This window comes from Ammospiza caudacuta, chromosome 11 (genome assembly GCF_027887145.1).
Source record: "Ammospiza caudacuta isolate bAmmCau1 chromosome 11, bAmmCau1.pri, whole genome shotgun sequence".
Lineage (NCBI taxonomy): Eukaryota > Metazoa > Chordata > Aves > Passeriformes > Passerellidae > Ammospiza > Ammospiza caudacuta.
The window spans coordinates 16,093,287-16,112,529 of NC_080603.1; the positions used below are offsets into that span (position 1 = coordinate 16,093,287).

The window sequence follows — 19,243 nt, forward strand, 5'->3', positions numbered from 1 at the left end:
ATCAGCAGAAGAGGGGAAATAAAAATTATAGACACAAAACAAAATGCAAGATAAAGATGAGGGATCTTTGTTTCATTTGGAGGACCACACAATCATAAATGGCCATTATGCCAGTGTGAGTATGATAACAAGTAATTGGTGACATCTCACTGTTGGTCAATAACAACACAATTTTAAACTGTTAAAATTTTAAACAGCCAGAATACATAGGAGATTGTAATCTACTTGTCACTCTGCTGAACTTGGCCCTTACTTAGATTCTTGCTGCATTTGTAAGATTAATGAATTAGTTCTGCCATTGACAGTATTTCAAAGAAACAAAACCACACTTCTTATGCACACTGATATGAAAATATTTTCAGACACACTTAGAACAATGATATAACCCCTCACAGATACATTAAGCCTCCTACTGCCTGGATACAATGAATAGACAAACCATCCCCACGCCTTTTCTGAAGGATTTGGAACTCACCTGCTCCTTTGAAACACTGCCCCACCTAACCTAAATCTCCAAGAAAGCTTTGCTGGGTCCAGAACTAGATGGAAAACATCATTCAATCCAGAATACCTTTCTTACAAATCCCCTATTTCATATACTTGCAACATTAAGAACCTTCACTCTTAACAATCCAACTCTTTTCTCCTGTAACAGCTGTGATATTGCTACTGTCCAGTGACACTCTCACCAAGTTCTAGCTGGACACAACCAGCTTCTCTGACTCACTGAAGAATTGAGCTTTCAAGCTGAAGAAGAAGTTGAAGCTGAATAGAAGTTTTTTATTCAATTTCGTATTATAGTTCTCTGCACTTGTTACCAGAATTCTCGCTTTTAAAAATACATCACACTTACCTGTGTCACAACTCTTTCAGAAGAGATATTCAATGCAAACACAAACATTTCCAGGATCTGCTTTGTTTTAGCATCTAAGGACATACCTACACCCTCATCATCAAATAGGTTCAGCTTTTGAAATTAAAACTTAGCTGAAAATTTGTTCTCACCAGGAGAAAGAAATCCTTTCAGCGAAGTGAGGCTCTCTCCAATCTTTTCAAAGTCAGGCATAAGTTTGGCAAGGTCATCTGCATCAGGGAGGGCTTTGAGAAGCTTTTCTAGGAAAACAGTACAACAGTTAGTGAGTTGGGCTTTTTTCTATTATTTTTGGAAAAAAAAAAAGTCTTAGGCTATAAAACCTAGCAACTGTTTCAGGATATGGCTTTAAAATTTTTTTTAAACAAGTACAAAGAACTTTCTCTCCACGTGCACCTCCCCCCACTACTGTTGGGAAAGACTATCAGATCTGAAAAACCACTTGCTTTTTTAGACTTTGAACTTCCTGATAAGTTGGCTGCCTCAGGTACTTTATAATTGCTGAAAACTTATTGCTACATTTTACCACATTTCATACATTATCCTTTCACTTACTTTGTAGAGGATGTTTTAAAGTTACGTGAAACTGTAATTATGCTCATGCCTTTAATCTTTTTAAGAAAAGCTTAGTTTTCAATTTCATAAACAAGCCAATTTTGTTATCCTTAAAATAAAAATCATTACCTTTAAAGTACTATAAAAATGTAGTGTCCATTTGCAGTAAGAACAAGAAAAACTTGTATGAGTTTTCAATCTCTGCATTTACCTATGCAATTCTCACACATGGCATCAAGGCTGGAAGTAAACATCTGTAAGTCTCTCCCAATCCAAAGCATTCTACCATCCTATGCAGTAAAATCTTTTTTTTTTTTTTTAAGATCATCACATTTCTACCCTGCATACAAAATGTAAGTCTGAGCTTGATTTTCAGATTTCTGTCTTTCATCTAAAAATACACAAAAGACTCTACTGCAACCTGAAGGCTCAGGAAAGCAAGACTATATTTTTCACTTTCTTTTCTTCTCTATCTTCAAGATAATTTTGTGGATAGGCAGGTTTGCTATTCTGCATTTTCAACTTGTCTTTTACTCACACATATTTTTTACTATCTATTTATACCTTCACTTGTAAGTCAATCATATAGAAAGAAAAAACTTTCTGCATAATACTACCAAAACCTGTGTGAGTCCCCTTGATCACACTGCAACTCTCCTTTCTGGGAGACTAATGGGACTATATGGCTTTATGAAAGGACCAAGAACATTCTCAAATGAAAGGATGCAACAGGGAATATCCATGCTAAGCAGAGCTTACTTTCTTTTTACAAACACACTGATACAAATTCTTTGGTGAAACACACATCAAACTCCAAAAATAAAAGCCCACTCAAATTACAGCTGAAAAGCTACTCCTGGAGTGAGGCCCTGAGGACCTACATTCCTATGTTAAGTTTTACACATGCCAGTCTTTAGACAGAGAAACATCATGGCTTTGTGATACCGATGTCAACAAGTTCATCAAGCTCCCAAATGAAGTCAGGAACAATCCACTTATAATCCTCGAGATCTGGTATCATGTCCTTCCACTGCTCATATGTCTGACAGAGAAAGGAAAAAAATCATGGTAGAAATAGAAAAATAGAAAAAAGGAAAGTACATAGAGAAGTGTACGAGCAACTGCTACCTACACATAAAACAGACTAACCCACCATCTTTAGCTATGAGTAGTACTTGGATTTTCTAAGATCTATAGCAGTTTCCTAAACAATGCTTTCCATATTCACTCATTTTTATTATCATCAGTTAACCAAACAATGGCATCCCATATATTTGTGGCTATAACAAGAACTTCTGTTCTGAAGTATGTAACAGCAAAGACAAAATGCATGAAGTAGCTTCCAGAGATAAATACCTTCTTAGCTGTGTAGCCACCTCCTACTGCAGATCCTAAGATGAGATAGCGAACTCTGAGAAGCCTAGAGGCCAATCTGGCCAGCCAAAAGTTCCTGTGGGATTGGTACCCATGTTTGACATTCAAAAGTTTTGTTTTGTGAAGGGGAAGACGATTCAGAGAAGAGAACTGCTGAATGGATATCCTTAGGGGAGGTCTCTGGAACCTTGCACTTGGGTAGTAGGGATGATGTACACTGCGGGAAACAAGATGCAGGTTTTGAAGCGGTGATTTTCTCTTTATTCCACAGCTGCTGTTCGCTAGGCTCTGGCAGATGACACTAAAATAAAGAAATAAAAACTTCAACTGATTTCTTCAACACACCATTAAATCAAAAACCTCTTTAGAAGCAATCCACATAATATTTCAGCTGGTTACAGATACCTATTACATCAGCTTGAAGCCACAATTTCCAGCCACTACTGCTATACTTAAGAGGAAAATAAAAAGCTGCAAACATTGTTAATGGGTACAGTATTTCTAGTGGTTACAGACACAAAACCTTCACTACAAATTCTGAAGTCTGTTATGGATTGCATTTAACTTTCACACTGCAGTAAGGCAGGTAACAGGTGTGGTAAAGCATGATCGGGCTAAAGAGTCCACAAAACACTTCCAACATACAAGAAAATTGTTTGGCCTGTCTTATTCTGTAAATAAACTTCTAGAAAACATTAAGTTAGTAGAGGATTTCCAAACTTCTAAAAAACCCAATACACAGAAAAAAATTCCTTGTAGAATACATTTGTCCTATTTAGGCCAACCATGTGCTTAATGACACCTTTCAGTTCCTTTCACTTGCTGTGGTTCTAGGATTACAAGATTGTGGTTTTGTCTTGGATCATGCATAGACAAGATGAGTTCTGGAGGTGGCTGCACCACGTGCATTGATGCTTTCATGAAGGAACTCAGATTTAAGAGGGAAAAGTTTGGAAAATTTGAGTCTGAAAGCAGAACTCAGCCATGAAAAGCACACATTAAAACACAGGAGCCTAATCAAACTGCCTATGTTATGCAAACACATGGTCTGGAATAAAACTTGTGTACTATGAGTGAAATTACAGGCATGAAATTTTGAAAGTTGAAATGAAACTTTGTCCTTTTTCAGGGTTTCCAATATTATCAAGTGCATCTTCTTCAAAATGGGACAAAAAAAAAAAACAAAACTTCGTATCACTGAAATGGCAAATTACTAATTCCATAATCCTAAAACATATAAAATTAACAGATTTTAACAAGAACAAGTGAATCATACTTAGTGGACAATACTACAGCACTTTCTAATAACATGCTTTATGATCTATACAGCTCTTTGCCTCAAGATTTTCATGTACTAGAGGTGACAGGCAAATTCTTAATGTCCAAACAAGTGAAAGACTTTGTCATAAAAAGGACTTTTAATCCAGAAATTGAGCTTTTGTAATCAGAATTCAGATATTTTTCTCTCTTAAAGACCAATTTTGCCAATGATCTAAGTTTAGAAATTTCCTTTAGTGCAATGGGAAGCTCAGTCAAGGAACTCCAGGGACTGCTCTGCCAGTCCTCATTCCTAAGTCCCTATGGCTGAGGACACCTTTGCTGCCATACTAAACCATCTCTGCAGGGCTGGGCTTTGGCAATATGAAACTTAGAACCTAGAAAGAGATTAATAAGCAGGAACAGAACAATTCCTAAACCACTAAAGCATTTCTCTTCTTGGACATGGAATTACAAAAGGCTCAGAAATTAACTACAAACAGAACCAATACAAAAGTGCCTTCACACTTGAAATGTTTAATTTCCCAGTTTGGAAGCCAGGTTTTTAAATCAAGGTGTGAAATCCTGTATAAAGCAAGCCAATGACTGGGCTGCTCATTATTTTGTTTTGCAGTCATTATCATTTCACAGATATTTACTCTTTTCAGCAGAGACCATGTGGTAGCACATACTACAGCAGTCACTCCTTGTTATTCATCTTCACCTGGGCTAAAGGCATTTTGTGCAATATTATGCAACTTTCTTCTCTGTGATTTTTCTTTTAGAAAACATTGTGTTTTATAGCATTGTCTGTGTGCTTAAACTGAAGGGCAAATTGAATTCCATCAAAGTTGGATGGCAAAACCTCAATCCACAACTTCCTTTTGAGTATTATTGCATGTTTCAAACTCAGCTCCTTTACTTACACATCTGAAATCTTATAAATCATTAAAACCCCCCCTACTCCTCCATCACACAAAAACTTCCATATTCTATTTCCTCCCTCCTGCTGCTGCTGCTAAGTCTCCTGATGAATACTGACCAAAAACCACCTTGAGGTCTCCAATGCAAAGTACAGCCAGATTGAAACGGATGGCAGGACAATGCTATTAAATGAGCACTTAATGAGTTCCAAATTTCAAGCCTCTGCTATGTTGGTTTTAACAATAACAAAAACCATCCTTCCAGACACGAGTGGCTCTGCCTGATTACAGCCTGCAACCTGCAACACTGCACTGAGATTATAAATGTCTTGTAAAACACATTACAAAGTAAGTGGGCGGCTATGCAAGTAACTACAAAGCAAATGTATCCCGACAAAGCACACGGTGGCATTTTCTTTCTCCCTCAGCACAAGACAACGCTTATTTTCCTACTGCTGTTCCCAAATAGGGGCAGGAACTAGATGATATTCATGTTCCCCTTCCAACCCAAACTATGCCGTGACTCTATAAAATTTGCCAAGGAACACCGCGCTGTTATCCACCAGTGCCTGTCACTGCTCCAGCCGGGAATGCTGCAGCAGAACGCAAGGCAGCTGCTGGCAGGGACCACGCACGGACACGAAAGCGGCCGGAGCTCCCCATGGCGAGAATGCGGGAGAAGCAGCCCCCTCCCCTCCTACGGGCACCGCCTCCCCCGGTCCCAGGGGAGCCGCAGGCTGGGAGAGAGCCCAGCCCGGGAGAGAGCCCAGCCCGGGGCTACCAGGCTGCAGCAGCCTCAGGCCCAGCCCTGCGCCACTCACACCCGCACCTCGCACCCCACCAACCCGCTGTGCTGCGCCGCCTGCGGCCCGCCGGGGCTCGTCCCGCTTACCAAGCCGCCGCCGCCCGCGTCCGCCACATGGTAAGGGCCGGGAGGGAGCGGGAGCGGCCCGGGAGCCGCAGGAGCGCGGCCGCGCCGAGGGCAAGGGCAGCGGCAGCCGCTTCCGGGCACCGCGGTCCGCGCCGCCCGCCCCGCCGGAAACCGCGCCTCACCGCGCGAAGGTTCCGGGCTCGGCTGCGGAGGAGGAGGGAGGGTTTAGCGGGAGCACCGCGGCGGCTGGGCGGCCGGGAGCGGCGAATCGGGGAGAGCTGGATGTGTAATGCTTGGATCAGGGATCCCGCACCGGGATCAGGGACCCCTCACACTTGGATCAGGGATCCCCGCACCGGGATCAGGGATCCCGCACCGGGATCAGGGCTCCCTCACACTTGGATCAGGGATCCCCGCACCAGGATCATGGAGCTCTCACAGTTGGACCAGGGATTCCTGCACCGGGATCATGGAGCTCTCATACTTGGATCAGGGGTCCCTCATACATTGATCACAAGTCCCGCACCGGGATCATGGAGCTCTCACACTCGGATCACGGATCCCCACACCGGGACCAGGGGTCCCTCACATTCGGATCACGGATCCCCACACCGGGATCACGGAGCTCTCACACTCGGATCACGGATTCCCGCACCGGGATCATGGAGCCCTCACACTTGGCTCAGGGATCCCCGCACCAGGGGCATGGAGCCCTCACACGGCGGTCCTGGATTAGTCACACTTGGGTCATGGATCCCCGCACTGGGATGATGGTTCCCTCACATCGGGGTCATGGGTCCCTCACACTGGGGTTCTGGATCCCCCACACCCCCGTGCTCGCCTCGGGGCCTCGTCCCTGTGCCCCTGGCTGCTCTCGGGCAGGCCTGGAGAGGTGCTGAGGGCAGCCCAGCCTGGATGGGGGCACCAGGGGCTCCCACGCTGTTACAGGAAAGATTGTGATGAGTCCCCTGCTGTTGTTGTGCCTGGGGAGTGCATGACATGGGTGGCAGTGCTGCCTTGAAAGCTGGAAAACACAAGGTGTTTCCCAGTGGGTTTCTGTGAGTTGTTGGGGTTTTTTTCTGGCCACAATGAAGCAGGAGGCAAAGGCGACGTCAGAAGAGTTCATCAGCTCTGTCCATCCTCTGCTCACACAGGATCACCTCTGGTTAGGTAATTTCTGAGCCGTGCGTGCCACACCTGTCCCTAAAGACCACATTGGAGTGCTCACCTGGCAATGCCAGTGCTTGCTGACTTTAATAGCAAGTATTCCCCTGTGCTTGGTCTGAATCTTTCTTGTAACATGCCCACAGTGGACAGGGATAATGTTACATTCTCCAGTTACCTGTTTGAAGATTGTTGCCATGGCTCTTCTCAGTCTCCTTTTCCTTAGATAGAACAACGCTAAGTACCTCTTCTGTGGAATGTCACCAGTTGATTCACAGCTTCCTTTCTGTAATGTGGCCAGAACTGGGTGTCACATGCTGAGAAACAGAAAATGAGATTTGGGGTGCTTTAGAGGTCAGGTTTCTGTTTATACTGTCAGATTTTTCAAAGCAAAATATATTGCCTAAGGATGACATAATACACACATGTATTTTCAGGACTAGGATAAAAGTTGAGTTGAGGTGAGGCACGTGTTTTTGTTTTTGCCTCTTGCTTGCCTACTTTGTGACTATTTATTTATAGGTTTAAGGGACTGTATTTTAAATCTTACTTTGCTTTTATATTTTAGTTTGACCAGTTATTTTTGTAATTTATGTATAATTTTTTAAGACACATTTCAATTTAAAAATATGAATGATGACACTCCATAGGACATGCTAACAAAAAACTTTTTATGAATAAATACTATGTAATTCTTACTCCAAACAGTAGAGAGCATCATATTACTAAAGGTTCCAATTCAGGCTGCTTTCTCTCCAGGCAATGTGAACACGCTTAACAAAATGAGCAAATGTCACCATCTTCTTTGGTTCTAGATTAACAACTTGATGAATTATTATGACAGATTGTCAGACTCTGGAAATGATGAATGTTTTGCACCTTTAACCTGTTTTTTCTTCATTTTCAGTTGTGAAGGTATGAATACTCCTATGAGGGTGTTCTCTAGGAGTGCAGAACACCTTGGAGCTGGAATAAAACTATGAACAGTTAAAAGATTGTATGAGTCTTTATTCTTCCCTGGAGACCCTGCTTTGGTGGGAAGCAACCAAGGACTCCTGCTGCCCCTAGTCTGCTACAGGAGCTAAAAAGGGCAAGGGTGATGTTTGGGAAAGCAGCAAAAGCTGACCAGGCAGAAAAAGTGTGTGTGACCATCCTGTTTTCCACACCTGGCACCTCCCAAAATAATGAGTCATTTCCCAAAATCATCAGCCTGCCTTAGAAAAGTTACCTTTGCAGTTGTTCCCTTTTTTAGTTTTAGTTTGTGCTGTGGCTCTTGTATAACAACTGGTGTTCCCTTTGCTTGGTCTCAGAAGAATAAAATGGTAAGTGGAGAGGCTCAGAGCAAGTTGCAGTGGGAGGAAAGAGAGGGTAGCACTGAAGTTGGGTCTGGAGTGAACCTTCTTCCCGCTTGATCTTGTGCAATAAATCACCCTTACACAGCTTAGTACAGATATATCCTTGTCAGTCCAGCCTCTGGCCTGGGCTCCCTTTGGAGGTGTTTAGGTTTCAAGGCAGAACAACTTGCCTCCAGTGCTTAGCACCAGCATTTTCAAACACATCTGTCTCTGTGCTGGGCATGGGTGCACATCTGTTTGTATTAACTGACCTAATTCCTTCACTTTCTCTTCTCTGTTTCCTGCATTTCTCCGTTTCAGATCCTCTGAGCCTGCCCACTGGAGGATAGGCAGTGCTCTTTCCTGTTGCTTGAGATCTGGACTTGTACAAGTCCATGCCTCATGGCAGCAAAATGCTGAGGAATAGGAACTAACTTGATACCTCTTGATCTGTTTCAGTCACCCTAGAAGTAATGTTTTAGTTTTCTTAACATACTTACTGGAAGAACAGGTTTGCCTTTCCTGACCTCACTCCTAAAATATTTCTTGTGTAACTTCTTAAAAAGTAGCAAAGTACAAGGAAATAGTAGTGGAATGGGAACGACTCACAAGACTAATGAGCAAATGCAGTCCCCCCCCCAAAAAAAAAAAAAGAAAAAAAAGAAGTGGCAAAACTCTCAGAGTTGTTTTCCTGCCAGCTTCCTTTTGGCTCTGATTTAAAGGTCAGAGACTGACATAAGTGGGAAACTCCAGTTTTCCCCAGGAGTGAGTAAATAATCTCAGTGCTGTCTCCCAAAGCTATATGGCGAGGTCAGAAGACATTCTATGAGGATATTCCCAATAATGAATAAAGCTCCTGGTTACAGATCCTACCTGGCTGAATCCTGACACACAGTGTACAAATCCACCTGCACACACTGGGGCCCCTTTTTACAGTGCCAGAGCTTGATTTATTTTCTACAGCTTATGTGGAGAGCACTGCTGGACACTTAGCTCAGACTGGTTGCTAAGAGTGTTAACAACAGCAATGGCTATTTTGTTTCTTATTTGGACACACTCCTGGTCTCCAGTGATTCCATAATCTCTTGAAGAAAAATACTCCCCTCTTGCCCTCCCCTGAAACTTTTGTGCCAGCAGTGCTTGCTTGCACCTACCAGAGTTATGCTCTGGAGTCATATTGTGTCAAACACTTGTAAGATTGAAATTTTTCTTCTTGCATTTTTGACTGAATTCTGCATGAACCCTCACAATTGCAAAACTGCAACAACAGAATGGAGGGAGGAGGGATAAAGTGTTACCTGCTAACCCCAGAGAGGGAGGAGCTCCCTACTTCAAACATCATCAGAATTATAAGGAAGGTGTGTACTTAGAGCACTTCCTCAATGTAGAAGTTCAAGCACACTATGCTGAAGACCTGTCCTGAGGGTGCTGTAAAAAGTCTCCAGAGGGTCATTTCATGGGGGAAAATGCTGCCAAGAACCATTATGCACAGCTTAACCAGGGAGAAGAGAATGAGATGGTGAGTTGTGTCTCTATCTAGGTCTTTCTTAGCTTGAAGCAGAAGGCGGCACGTGTTCTGCAATAAAATGCTACAGACTGTAATTGAGTTATTGCTAGTTGGGGTGTTTCTTTGGCAGAAACATACAGTTAGAAAGGGATATAAATTATTTTTTTTAGCAGAAAGAAAATAAGGTTGATTGTGTCCATTGGATTTAACTGGTTATGCCCTCCAACAGGGGATGATGGCTCAACAGACTATTCATGTGGTGTTACAAATCTAGATAGAGATGGTTTAATATGAGCTTGAGGGATGGGCCAGACTAGGATCCCCAACCATTTGACAGCTGGGTCTCCAGGATCAGCTCCAGTTAGAGAACAGGAAACCTTGGCTTTCTCCAAAACACAAAAACACCTGTTATGTTTGCATAAATTACTGACAAATGCAGTCTCTTGAATTGCCAACCCTATCTCAGAAGCTGGGATTCCTAAATACTGAAATACTATATTTCTTTCCAGAGTTTCCCAGGGAGAAATGTGTTTGCATGCATTTTGTAACACCTGGAAATAAGTTCAATGTTTACACCAAATCTCTGGTCTCCCGCATGGCAATGCTCTTAAATAGTAAAGCCAGTACACGATTGAAGTGAATTCAGTGCTTCTGAGCTGTTTTGCCATTACTGTGTGTTATGAGTCAGGTATTCACATGGATTCTGTCCCTCTAATAGATTCTGCTGAAGATGTCAGATCCATGATGCAGCTGTACAATAACAGTTCTTAGGCATATCTGGTAAATGCAGTGCTTCTCAAAATTCCTGTGCTGCAGAGCCACTGGAGCACTGCTCTGAGTGCCTGCAGGATTTCAATAGCAAAGCTATTGGAACACAGTCACTTCTAAGTTGACACAACTGTTCTCTTTCAGAAATCCTGGAGAAGTCTTCAAATTCTCCTCACTGACATTATTGTTCTAGTGAAAGAGACTGTGTCACGTGCAAACATGGATACCTGTTATCTTGCAAAGAAAAATGTAGATTTTCAGACAGCCCTCTCAGCCATCTAGGGAAGGGGAGATGCCACATTTTGCGTAATGCACCCCTGGGGAATGCAGCAGAGAGTCACCCAGCAGCACGGAGTGAGCAGTGCAGGAAGCACAAGGCACTGGCTCCGCGGGTGGGGACTAATTAGCCCCGTGCAATGCAGAACCCGACTGGCTCCGCCGGCCAGTTACTAAACCTGCTGGCAGCGGCCCGCTCCTGGCTCTAGCCCTGGTGCTGATGTGCCACTGCTCCCCAGCTCCAAACAGCTGCTGGGTTTGTGCCTCTGCTCCACCCTGCCCTGTCCTTCTAGGACTATAAACACCTGCTGTGCTCTCACCACTATCGGTGCTGTCTCTAGCAATGCCAGAATTGAGCCGGAGCTAATTAGGCTTAAGTGGATTGTTTGGTGCTATGTACAGTCACACTGTTGTACCCTGAATGTTCACTTCCAGCTGTGCACTGCTGGGACACCCAAGCTGTGCTTGTATGGAACCAGTTATCCTGAAGATGTTTTTATTTCTCACCAGTATCATACTGAGTCCATGTGTCCTGAATCTGGTGCTCGAGGATCTATGAATTTGAGGTTTTCCATGCACAGCTACTGTGTGTGTCCAGTGTTGAGTCAGTCTTCACTATGAATCCAGAGTGTCTGGCAGTTGCCATGCTCTCCATGCCTGCAGTGAGTAGGATCAGTGCTCATTCACCTGGGGTTTACAAATGGAAATTGAAGAAAAAATACTTGTAAAGCGCTTGAGTTGAAAATGCAATTAAAACTGGAGCCAAATTATGTTAATTTAGGCAGGAATGCATGTGTGTTTGTTACATAGATAAGAGACAAGAAAAGTATGATATAGAGGAAAATATCCCTGAGGATGTATGTGGTACTGTAAGAGACAAGAAAAAAAGCAATGTGTGTATAGAAAACAGAGAACACCTAATGTGTGTATTTGTGTGAAAGGAAAAAAGAAAGTAGTATATAAATGAGAGTAGTTGTGAAGAAAGAGAAATCTTTAAGTAGAGGAGTGAAGAAGAATATGTGAAGTAAAGAGAAGTTAATTTTTTAAAATTCAAAGCGGTAAAAAATATTTTTGATGCTGTTTTCAACAGCCAGTTTAATCTACCTGAACTAAATTATTAACAAGAAGTTCCTGACCTTTCAAACAAGATCAGATCTCTAACAGCTGACACTGTGTAAGTGCCAGTTCTTCCAGAGTGGAATAGTTCAAGTAATTTGAAAGAATGTAAGTCATTCACTTGAACTCTGGATGTGCAGTGCTTCCCTCTGTGGAACCAGCTGTCCTGTTTGCTGAGGAAAGATGGGGAACTCTAATAAGAGAAAATGCTTTGAAGATTTCTTCTGTTATTTCCATTTCTTTCTTCTGTTATTTCCACTTCTTGGTACAGCTGAGGTGCTAGATAGTCCTGGATTTAAGAGTAATCACTCTGACTTAGGAAATCTAACCTGTATATCCTTGTGTATGTCTTCGGGATTACTTTACAATTGCTGCAGAACATTTGCTTGAATTAAACTTCACTCTTCTGCTATGCAGCTAAAACTTAGCAAAGTGTATTCAGAGCATGAGATAAACTCGTTCTCCACAACCATTTGTAGTACCAGAAAGATCTCAGTAGTGTGAGAGAACTCTGGGCACAGCAGCTTGCCTCAGAGAGGGCTAATAGTATGCTTCTCTTCAGAAAATCTGCTTGAAGATTTTGAGAAGTGGTACATTTACTGTGGAATACAAAGAGAAAGTAAAACCACAGCTTTATGCTCTCTGCCAATTTGATGTTCTTCTCTGCACAGCTTGGGAATAATCATTCCCTTTGCACTAAACCTAAAGTGTGAACCTTAAGTCTTGCAGTGCAAAAGATTGTGATAGACTTTGACAGGCTGCTGCTTTGGGAAGGATTTTCCAGCAGCCTGTCCTAAGCATGTGTTCCCCCATTTCTTGGGCTGAAGGAATGGAAGAACTGCAGTCAATCAACTGGTGCACCCCAGTTTACTGCTGCATCTTGGCAGCTGTCTGCATCCTTTGATAGGCCACAGTTCTGAAGGGAATCTGGTACAGGAATTTTATGTACTTTGAATTTGAAAAATGTAACTGTAAAAATTGAAATAAAATCTGAAATGTTGCTAATGGAACAATAGTGAATGTCGCTACTGGTTTCAGAGAGAACAGGGACAAACTTCTGATGAAACAGGTTCTGGTTGGTAAGACTCAGTTTCAGTTATTAAATTGCTTGTGAAACTTAGCCAGTCTTTCAAGTCTAATCCTATTAACTGTTGTTATAGCAACAGGTTGCTCATAATAGGGTACCTGGTGTTGGGGTTGCCAGAAATATGACCATTCACAGCCATTGTTTAGGTTCCCTGATGGTAGCTACAGGCTTTGTTTTTACCAAAGAAAAAGATGCTTGAGTTTGTTTGACATTTGCATTTAAATTCTGTTGTGCAGATGACCTGGCAATTGGAGGCAATTTTTGTTTTAAAAATAAGTAACAAAGACTTGCTGGACACTAGACTGATAAGCCCTTGAATGCTGGCTTTGTGTGATTGTAAAAGCAGCTAAGAACCTTACTTGCCACTGGGCAGGTCTGGCAGCTTTTTCTGTCCAATAATCCTGGCCGCTTCTTAGACCCTTCACTCACAAGTCAAAGCATTTTGTTACAGTCACTCCTGTGACTGTTGCGAGTCTCAAGAGAAAAGGGATGTTAATAGATGAAGAAACAAAATTTTACTGTACACTACAATTTATTAAAAATTTTTCTATAGAGATGAGATGAAACTGTATACCAGCCAATTCTGTAGGTGGTGTTACATCCTATAAGGAGTCTTACAGACAGCTAATCTTCACTTTATTTTCCACCATTTCCTAGTCTGATGCACTCAAGAACCCAGATTTTTGACTGTGAACTGTTTTATATACCAAATGCACTCATTTAACTCCAAAAACTTGCTCATGCATTAGAAAAGTTGTCAAGCTGCAAATCTGTATTCATCAGATCTTCTTCAAAAGAAGCATGTCTGCATGAGTGCAACGAAATGAAACACAGCAAAAGTTATTTCCTTAACAACATAAAACTAACCTGACAGACATGTTCTTGCTGCAGTGCTCTCAGTAGGACTTCTGCCAGCCTTGAAAGCATTGTTTGCCATAGTGGACATGCATTTGCTTGGAGATCCTTTTAGCAGAGGCTGAGTGAATCAAGAATTTCTAAACCCTAATTACTGTAAGTCATTCATGTGCCTAAACAAACCTGCACCGTGTGTGTGCCTGTTCCTCCCTTCTTCCTGCAGGTTGTGGATACCTCTGTTATGGGTCTAATATTCACCTTTCTTGTGGAAGATAATAGTTTTAAGAATTTTTCTAAAGAATTTCATTTTGATTTATCTGCTAAGTGAGAAGTTTCTGCTTTAACAAGGAGTATTCATGTATTATTTTTTTTTATGAATGCAGCATTCATTGCTATAATCCTTCCAGCTGAAAGCACAGGGCCAGAAAAAACTCCTCAATCTAACAGAACATTCTGTACTGAAGTTAAGCTTGAAAGGTTCTGGCTCAGAGAACTTTGGCACAAGTCAAAGTTGGAGCTCAATCTATTTCCCTGCCTAGCTTTACTTCTCAGTGACGTGGCCCAGGTGACCCACTCCAGACATTTCCAAACTGTGGGAAATAATTTGCTTTGGCAGTAGATTCCTTCATGGACACCCAGATGCATCAGTTAACATCTGATATTTATTCTTTCCCGGCTGACTCATTGTAGAACTCCTAAACAGCTGTATTCAGAAATGTCACACTCATCAAGACATGAACCAACAAACCTGAACCAATATCTCTGTTCATATGGCAATTCATGCCCTTGAAGGGTCAGAACAGCTCCATGGTATCCCTCTGTCTATCTGTCTCTCTGTCTGTCTCAGGAAAGTCCCTTGTGAGAAGCAGCAAGATCCAGCACGCAGCATAATGACTATCTTAAAGAACATGTCTTTTCTTCCAAGATGAGCTGTTTTCCTTGTTTCCCTCTCTTCTGTATTTCAAGATGAGGAATACTGATGCATGCTTGGTTCTGGGGAGTGTCTTGCAATCTATGGATTCAAATAACTTTTTGAGTTGAAACTAATCTGGAAAAATATATGCTGGCATAGGGGGACTCAGATACATATCTTCATATATTAGTGCATGGTTTCCTAGGCAAAAATACAGAGAAATACAGAGTTTGCTCTAGTTTTGTGGTTATGTTGTTGTGTCGGACTTGGGAAACCATTGAACATTTCAGTGAAGAACACTGCCAAGAGATGATGATCCCAAATGACTGGCAAACATAGGCAGAGCATTCACCCTCTCTCTTCTTCATTCTATTAGTACAGCCTTACTGACTCCTCAGACATCGGGTGTAAGACACAAAAACTGAAAATTAAAGGAGTGATTCACAGGCAGAAGCTAGATGCACATGGCAGCAATCCTGCTCTTCCCCACCCTGATATTCATGCCCATCCCAATTTGAAAATACTATTCCAGTTATTCCAGGTCCAGACAGATACTGAAGGAAGTCCGAAGGTGTGTTCTTTTAACAGTTCTTCCCTTAGGTGTCTCTGTCTCTTTGGGAGATCCTTTTCCTTGCTTACAAGCTGTGAAGCCTGGATCCAAGCTAGTAAGCAATCTGGATCCTGCTGGTAAGCATTTGCTGTGAAGAGTAAATTCACATTGTCCTGTGTATTATTCCACATGCAGGTGCTGACACTATTTCTTTAACCTTTTTGCTCAGGTTATAGCTAAAGAGAGTTGAGTGGAGACTCTTTACCTTGTTATAGGAACATGTGAATATTAATTGCAAAACTGCCACACCAACTGCCTCCTAGCAAGCTTGCCTGTTTGCTGTCCTCCATGGGCTTCCTTCTATCTCCTGCAGAGTTGCCTTATTCTCTTGGCTGCTCAGAGATTATGGAAGCCTTTGAAAATGCAGTGTGCTTATCTCACAGGCGGTATAGCCTCTTCCCTGTGTTGTTTACCATAATTTTTCCTCACAGTTGCCAATTTCTTCCCCTTAGAAACCTCTTGGATATTGCCTAGGATGACAGAGTCTGTCTTTTGGAGAATGCAACAGAGCAGGTGTGCCGAGGCAGCATGTGGAACCACTGGGCAGGGCCTGCATTTCACATAACAAGCAAAGACTCCAGCACAGAACCAGGAATTATGCATTAGTCATCCTTACAATTACATTGCCTTTTCTTCTCACCTTATAAATGGATCTTGCAATATCTGTGGCTGCAGATATCTGATCCTCAGAAGCAGATTACACAGGTTCTGCAGATATACTCAGAAGAAGGAATGAAGGAACCTTAACGCTTATGCCAGCAAATTCTCCTGGTCACCTGATGTAATTGCAGCCTGGAATCTTCCATCTTAGCTTAGGCTGCATCTTCTCTATAAAGGCACTGTAGATGTTTTGTTTCACTGAGTCCCTGCTAGCAGTACTGAGAGGAAATTTGGCCATGGTACCAAGACCTGCAGCTCTTAAAATGTAATGCTGACAGACATGTTTTGGGAAAGTCACCTCACTGTAACAATTTCCCCAGCTTTTAAAATGGAATAATAATACCTACTCATACAACTAAAATGAGTTGCTTCCTTTGGCCTTCTGACATATAAAGCATTCTGCAAGGATTCATTAGATGTTCTTTCTAATAGTTGTTATTATTACTATCATCATCATCATCATCATCATCATCATCATCATCATCATCATCATCATTAGCTGTCAGGCCAATGGCACATTGACAAGCTCCAAAATCCCCATACTGGAGCTGTCATGGAAGAGGGTAACAGCTCCAAAAGCTGTGTCTGTGCCAAGCTGTACACAGCAGCTCCAGCTGGTGCAGGCACACAGTGTTATTCACCACCAAGCAGAGACACTGGCTGAGTGTCGGAAGTGCATTAGTGCAGATCACTGCTAGAGCAGTGATCACTTCTAAGGCAGCAGTTCTGCACTGATCATTCACCATCTCCTGGTACAGATGTACTTAAGCTCTTCAGCTGTCTGATCCTTAGGAAAGCTGATGGTCAAATCTGAATTCCTGACTTGGATTAAAGATTTAAAGCTCTATATTTTGTAATCATTCCTGCTCACACACACACAAAACAATGTCTCATGCTGAGTTTCACAACTACATAAGAATAGTGGTTAGGTTACAGCAATCTGGATTTTATGAAGGTGGATGAAAATTCTCTTGAAGATGCAAATTTTTGGTAATCATGCTTAGGATACCTAAAGTAGCCAAATACAAGTTCTATGGCTTGTTTTTCACAGTACCATACCTAACAGCAGCTATGGCAGAGCAGGGAGTGACAGGAAGGTGTAGTATTCCAGGCATTTCTTTAGGAGAAATAGTAATAAATTTTGTCTTCTTTTTGCTGTACAGGAGATATTTGGCTACAAAACTCAAGGCTGCCGAAGGGCCTTGTGCATTGCTGGGTTCATCTTGTCCTGTGGGGCTCTGAGGCTGCTGTTTTACTGGAAGCCAGAGTGGGATGTGTGGATAAACTGCATCCGATGCAGCTTGGAAGAAGCTGATATTGTTCTGCTTAGAACAACGGTAGGTGCCTACTTTAATCTTTTAATTAGTCCCTAGTAGGTGGCTATTTGGAAGGTGAGTTAACTGTAAGGTATCCAGTTGGCTGAAATGTCTTACATTGCTGGTTTCCTGCAATAATATCTTATGTGCACCATCGTTGATCTAAAGAACTTCAAAATATCCCACAAATTATGTGTGTGATGATGATGGGAATGGAGTGTAACAGCTGATCAGACAAGGTGAAAGACATTGGGCTGATAAAACTGTAATATCTGTGGTTTCAAGACTGTTCTCAGTCCTTCCTCCTCCCTTCTATCATCCCTGTGCTTTCTACTTTGTAGCATTGTGCTCCAGTTTCTAAAGCACCTGTTTGTTTGGCAGTATCCAGCAGGTGCCGTTTCCATCACTTGGCTGTTCTGACAAAGATGTCCCTCTCTGCCAAAATTGATCTACTGGGCCAAATTAAAGATTTGTCTAGCAGTGTCCCAACAGTGTCCAAGTGTGTCATGAGGGATACAGAAGTACACAGAAGAGGCCAAGCCTACACTGACTGCTTGTTTTCTTGGCTCTGTGTTTCTATTTCCCATCAGCTTCCACCATGTCCAATAAGCTTGCAATCCTGCAGTTAAATGCTTTCAGAGCTGGCACATTTTGCTGTAGTTTCCTGATACAGGTCACTCCTGTTGAGGGCTGTACTGAAGCACTGCAACATATGCAAACCCTTGGTTTTACTTCATGGAAGCTACTGCAACACTAAAGAAATAAACTGAGACTTGGATCTGAATACCAGCTGAGCCTGAATACTCCAGGAGCTGGCAGAGTTGGTTTACTTCCAGAAATTTGATTTGTTCTGCTTCAAAGATTTCTGAACAATGGCATTTTCAATGTTTGCAATTGCAAAACGGATCACTTATTGCCTCTGTGTTTGAGCTGCCTTCTTAAACAGCACAGCAACATGTAGCTAAAACCCCAGGTTTTGAAAATCACAGATCTGCCTGTTGAATACTTTATAATGAAACAATCTGCATCCTAATAGTCTGGGCATATGTTTCTTCCTTTATTAAAAACATCATATTAGGCTTAATATCCCTTCTTAATCTTCAATTCAGTTTGCATTTTTAATTACCTATTCTTGTGTGTAATTTTAAAAAGATGTGCCATGCCAAGCACTTTTCAAATAAATGAGTTTTTAAATGATCCTTTGTGTAATTAAACAGGAATTGAATCATATTGTATGTTCTTGTTATCAAGAAGCTTTCTCAAATGTGCTCTAAGTGTTTGAAAATTTAAGATTTCCTTCATAATCATTTGTGTTAAAATGACAGTTTTGTTTTGTTGTGCTACATTGTGATTATATCAGTTCTCAAATGTGATGGCTACTGCTAATGAGGATACAAGTAATCTCATCAGCTTGATCCTTGGAATTATCTTTTGCTTCGCATAAAACCTTAATTCTTAAGTCATCATTATCTCTGCATTTGCAATATAAGAGCCTATTAACTCTCTTTGGTTATTGATTTTTGATTCACTTTAGTTTAAATGATGAGCACCTGTGTTATTCACTGGTTCCCATTTCAATCTGAATCCCAATGTCTACTCATTCTGAAATCTAAATTCAAGATAAATATCAGAAAATAAATGTTATTCTACTCAAAAGACCAGTTTAAGAAGAAAAACAGGCAAATAAGCTATATAAAGTTATTAAAGTTCTTTTTTTAACAATTAAATTGTTCCAAAGGGCTCATATTTGGTACAGAGATCTTTTTTACTCTTCCCTTTTCCAATT

General features: G+C 41.7%; 2 protein-coding genes across 6 annotated transcripts in view; one reads left to right on the forward strand and one right to left on the reverse strand.

Moving 5' to 3' along the window:
- The window catches only part of OPA1 (OPA1 mitochondrial dynamin like GTPase), a 49,369-nt gene extending 43,378 nt beyond the window's left edge, over positions 1-5,991 (reverse strand). For all 5 annotated transcript variants that reach the window (XM_058812611.1, XM_058812608.1, XM_058812609.1 and 2 more), the window contains exons 1-4: positions 5,873-5,991; positions 2,783-3,101; positions 2,372-2,468; positions 1,006-1,113 (exon numbers count right to left, since the gene is read on the reverse strand). In XM_058812611.1, coding sequence (XP_058668594.1) covers positions 1,006-1,113; positions 2,372-2,468; positions 2,783-3,101; positions 5,873-5,901 — 553 coding nt within the window. In that variant the 5' untranslated portion in view covers positions 5,902-5,991. The remainder of the gene's footprint in view (positions 1-1,005; positions 1,114-2,371; positions 2,469-2,782; positions 3,102-5,872) is intronic.
- Positions 5,992-9,739: 3,748 nt separating this feature from the next.
- The window catches only part of ATP13A4 (ATPase 13A4), a 36,972-nt gene continuing 27,468 nt past the window's right edge, over positions 9,740-19,243 (forward strand). Inside the window, exons 1-2 of the mRNA XM_058812187.1 lie at positions 9,740-9,868; positions 17,305-17,478. Of these exons, the coding sequence (XP_058668170.1) occupies positions 9,806-9,868; positions 17,305-17,478 (237 nt within the window). The 5' untranslated portion in view covers positions 9,740-9,805. The remainder of the gene's footprint in view (positions 9,869-17,304; positions 17,479-19,243) is intronic.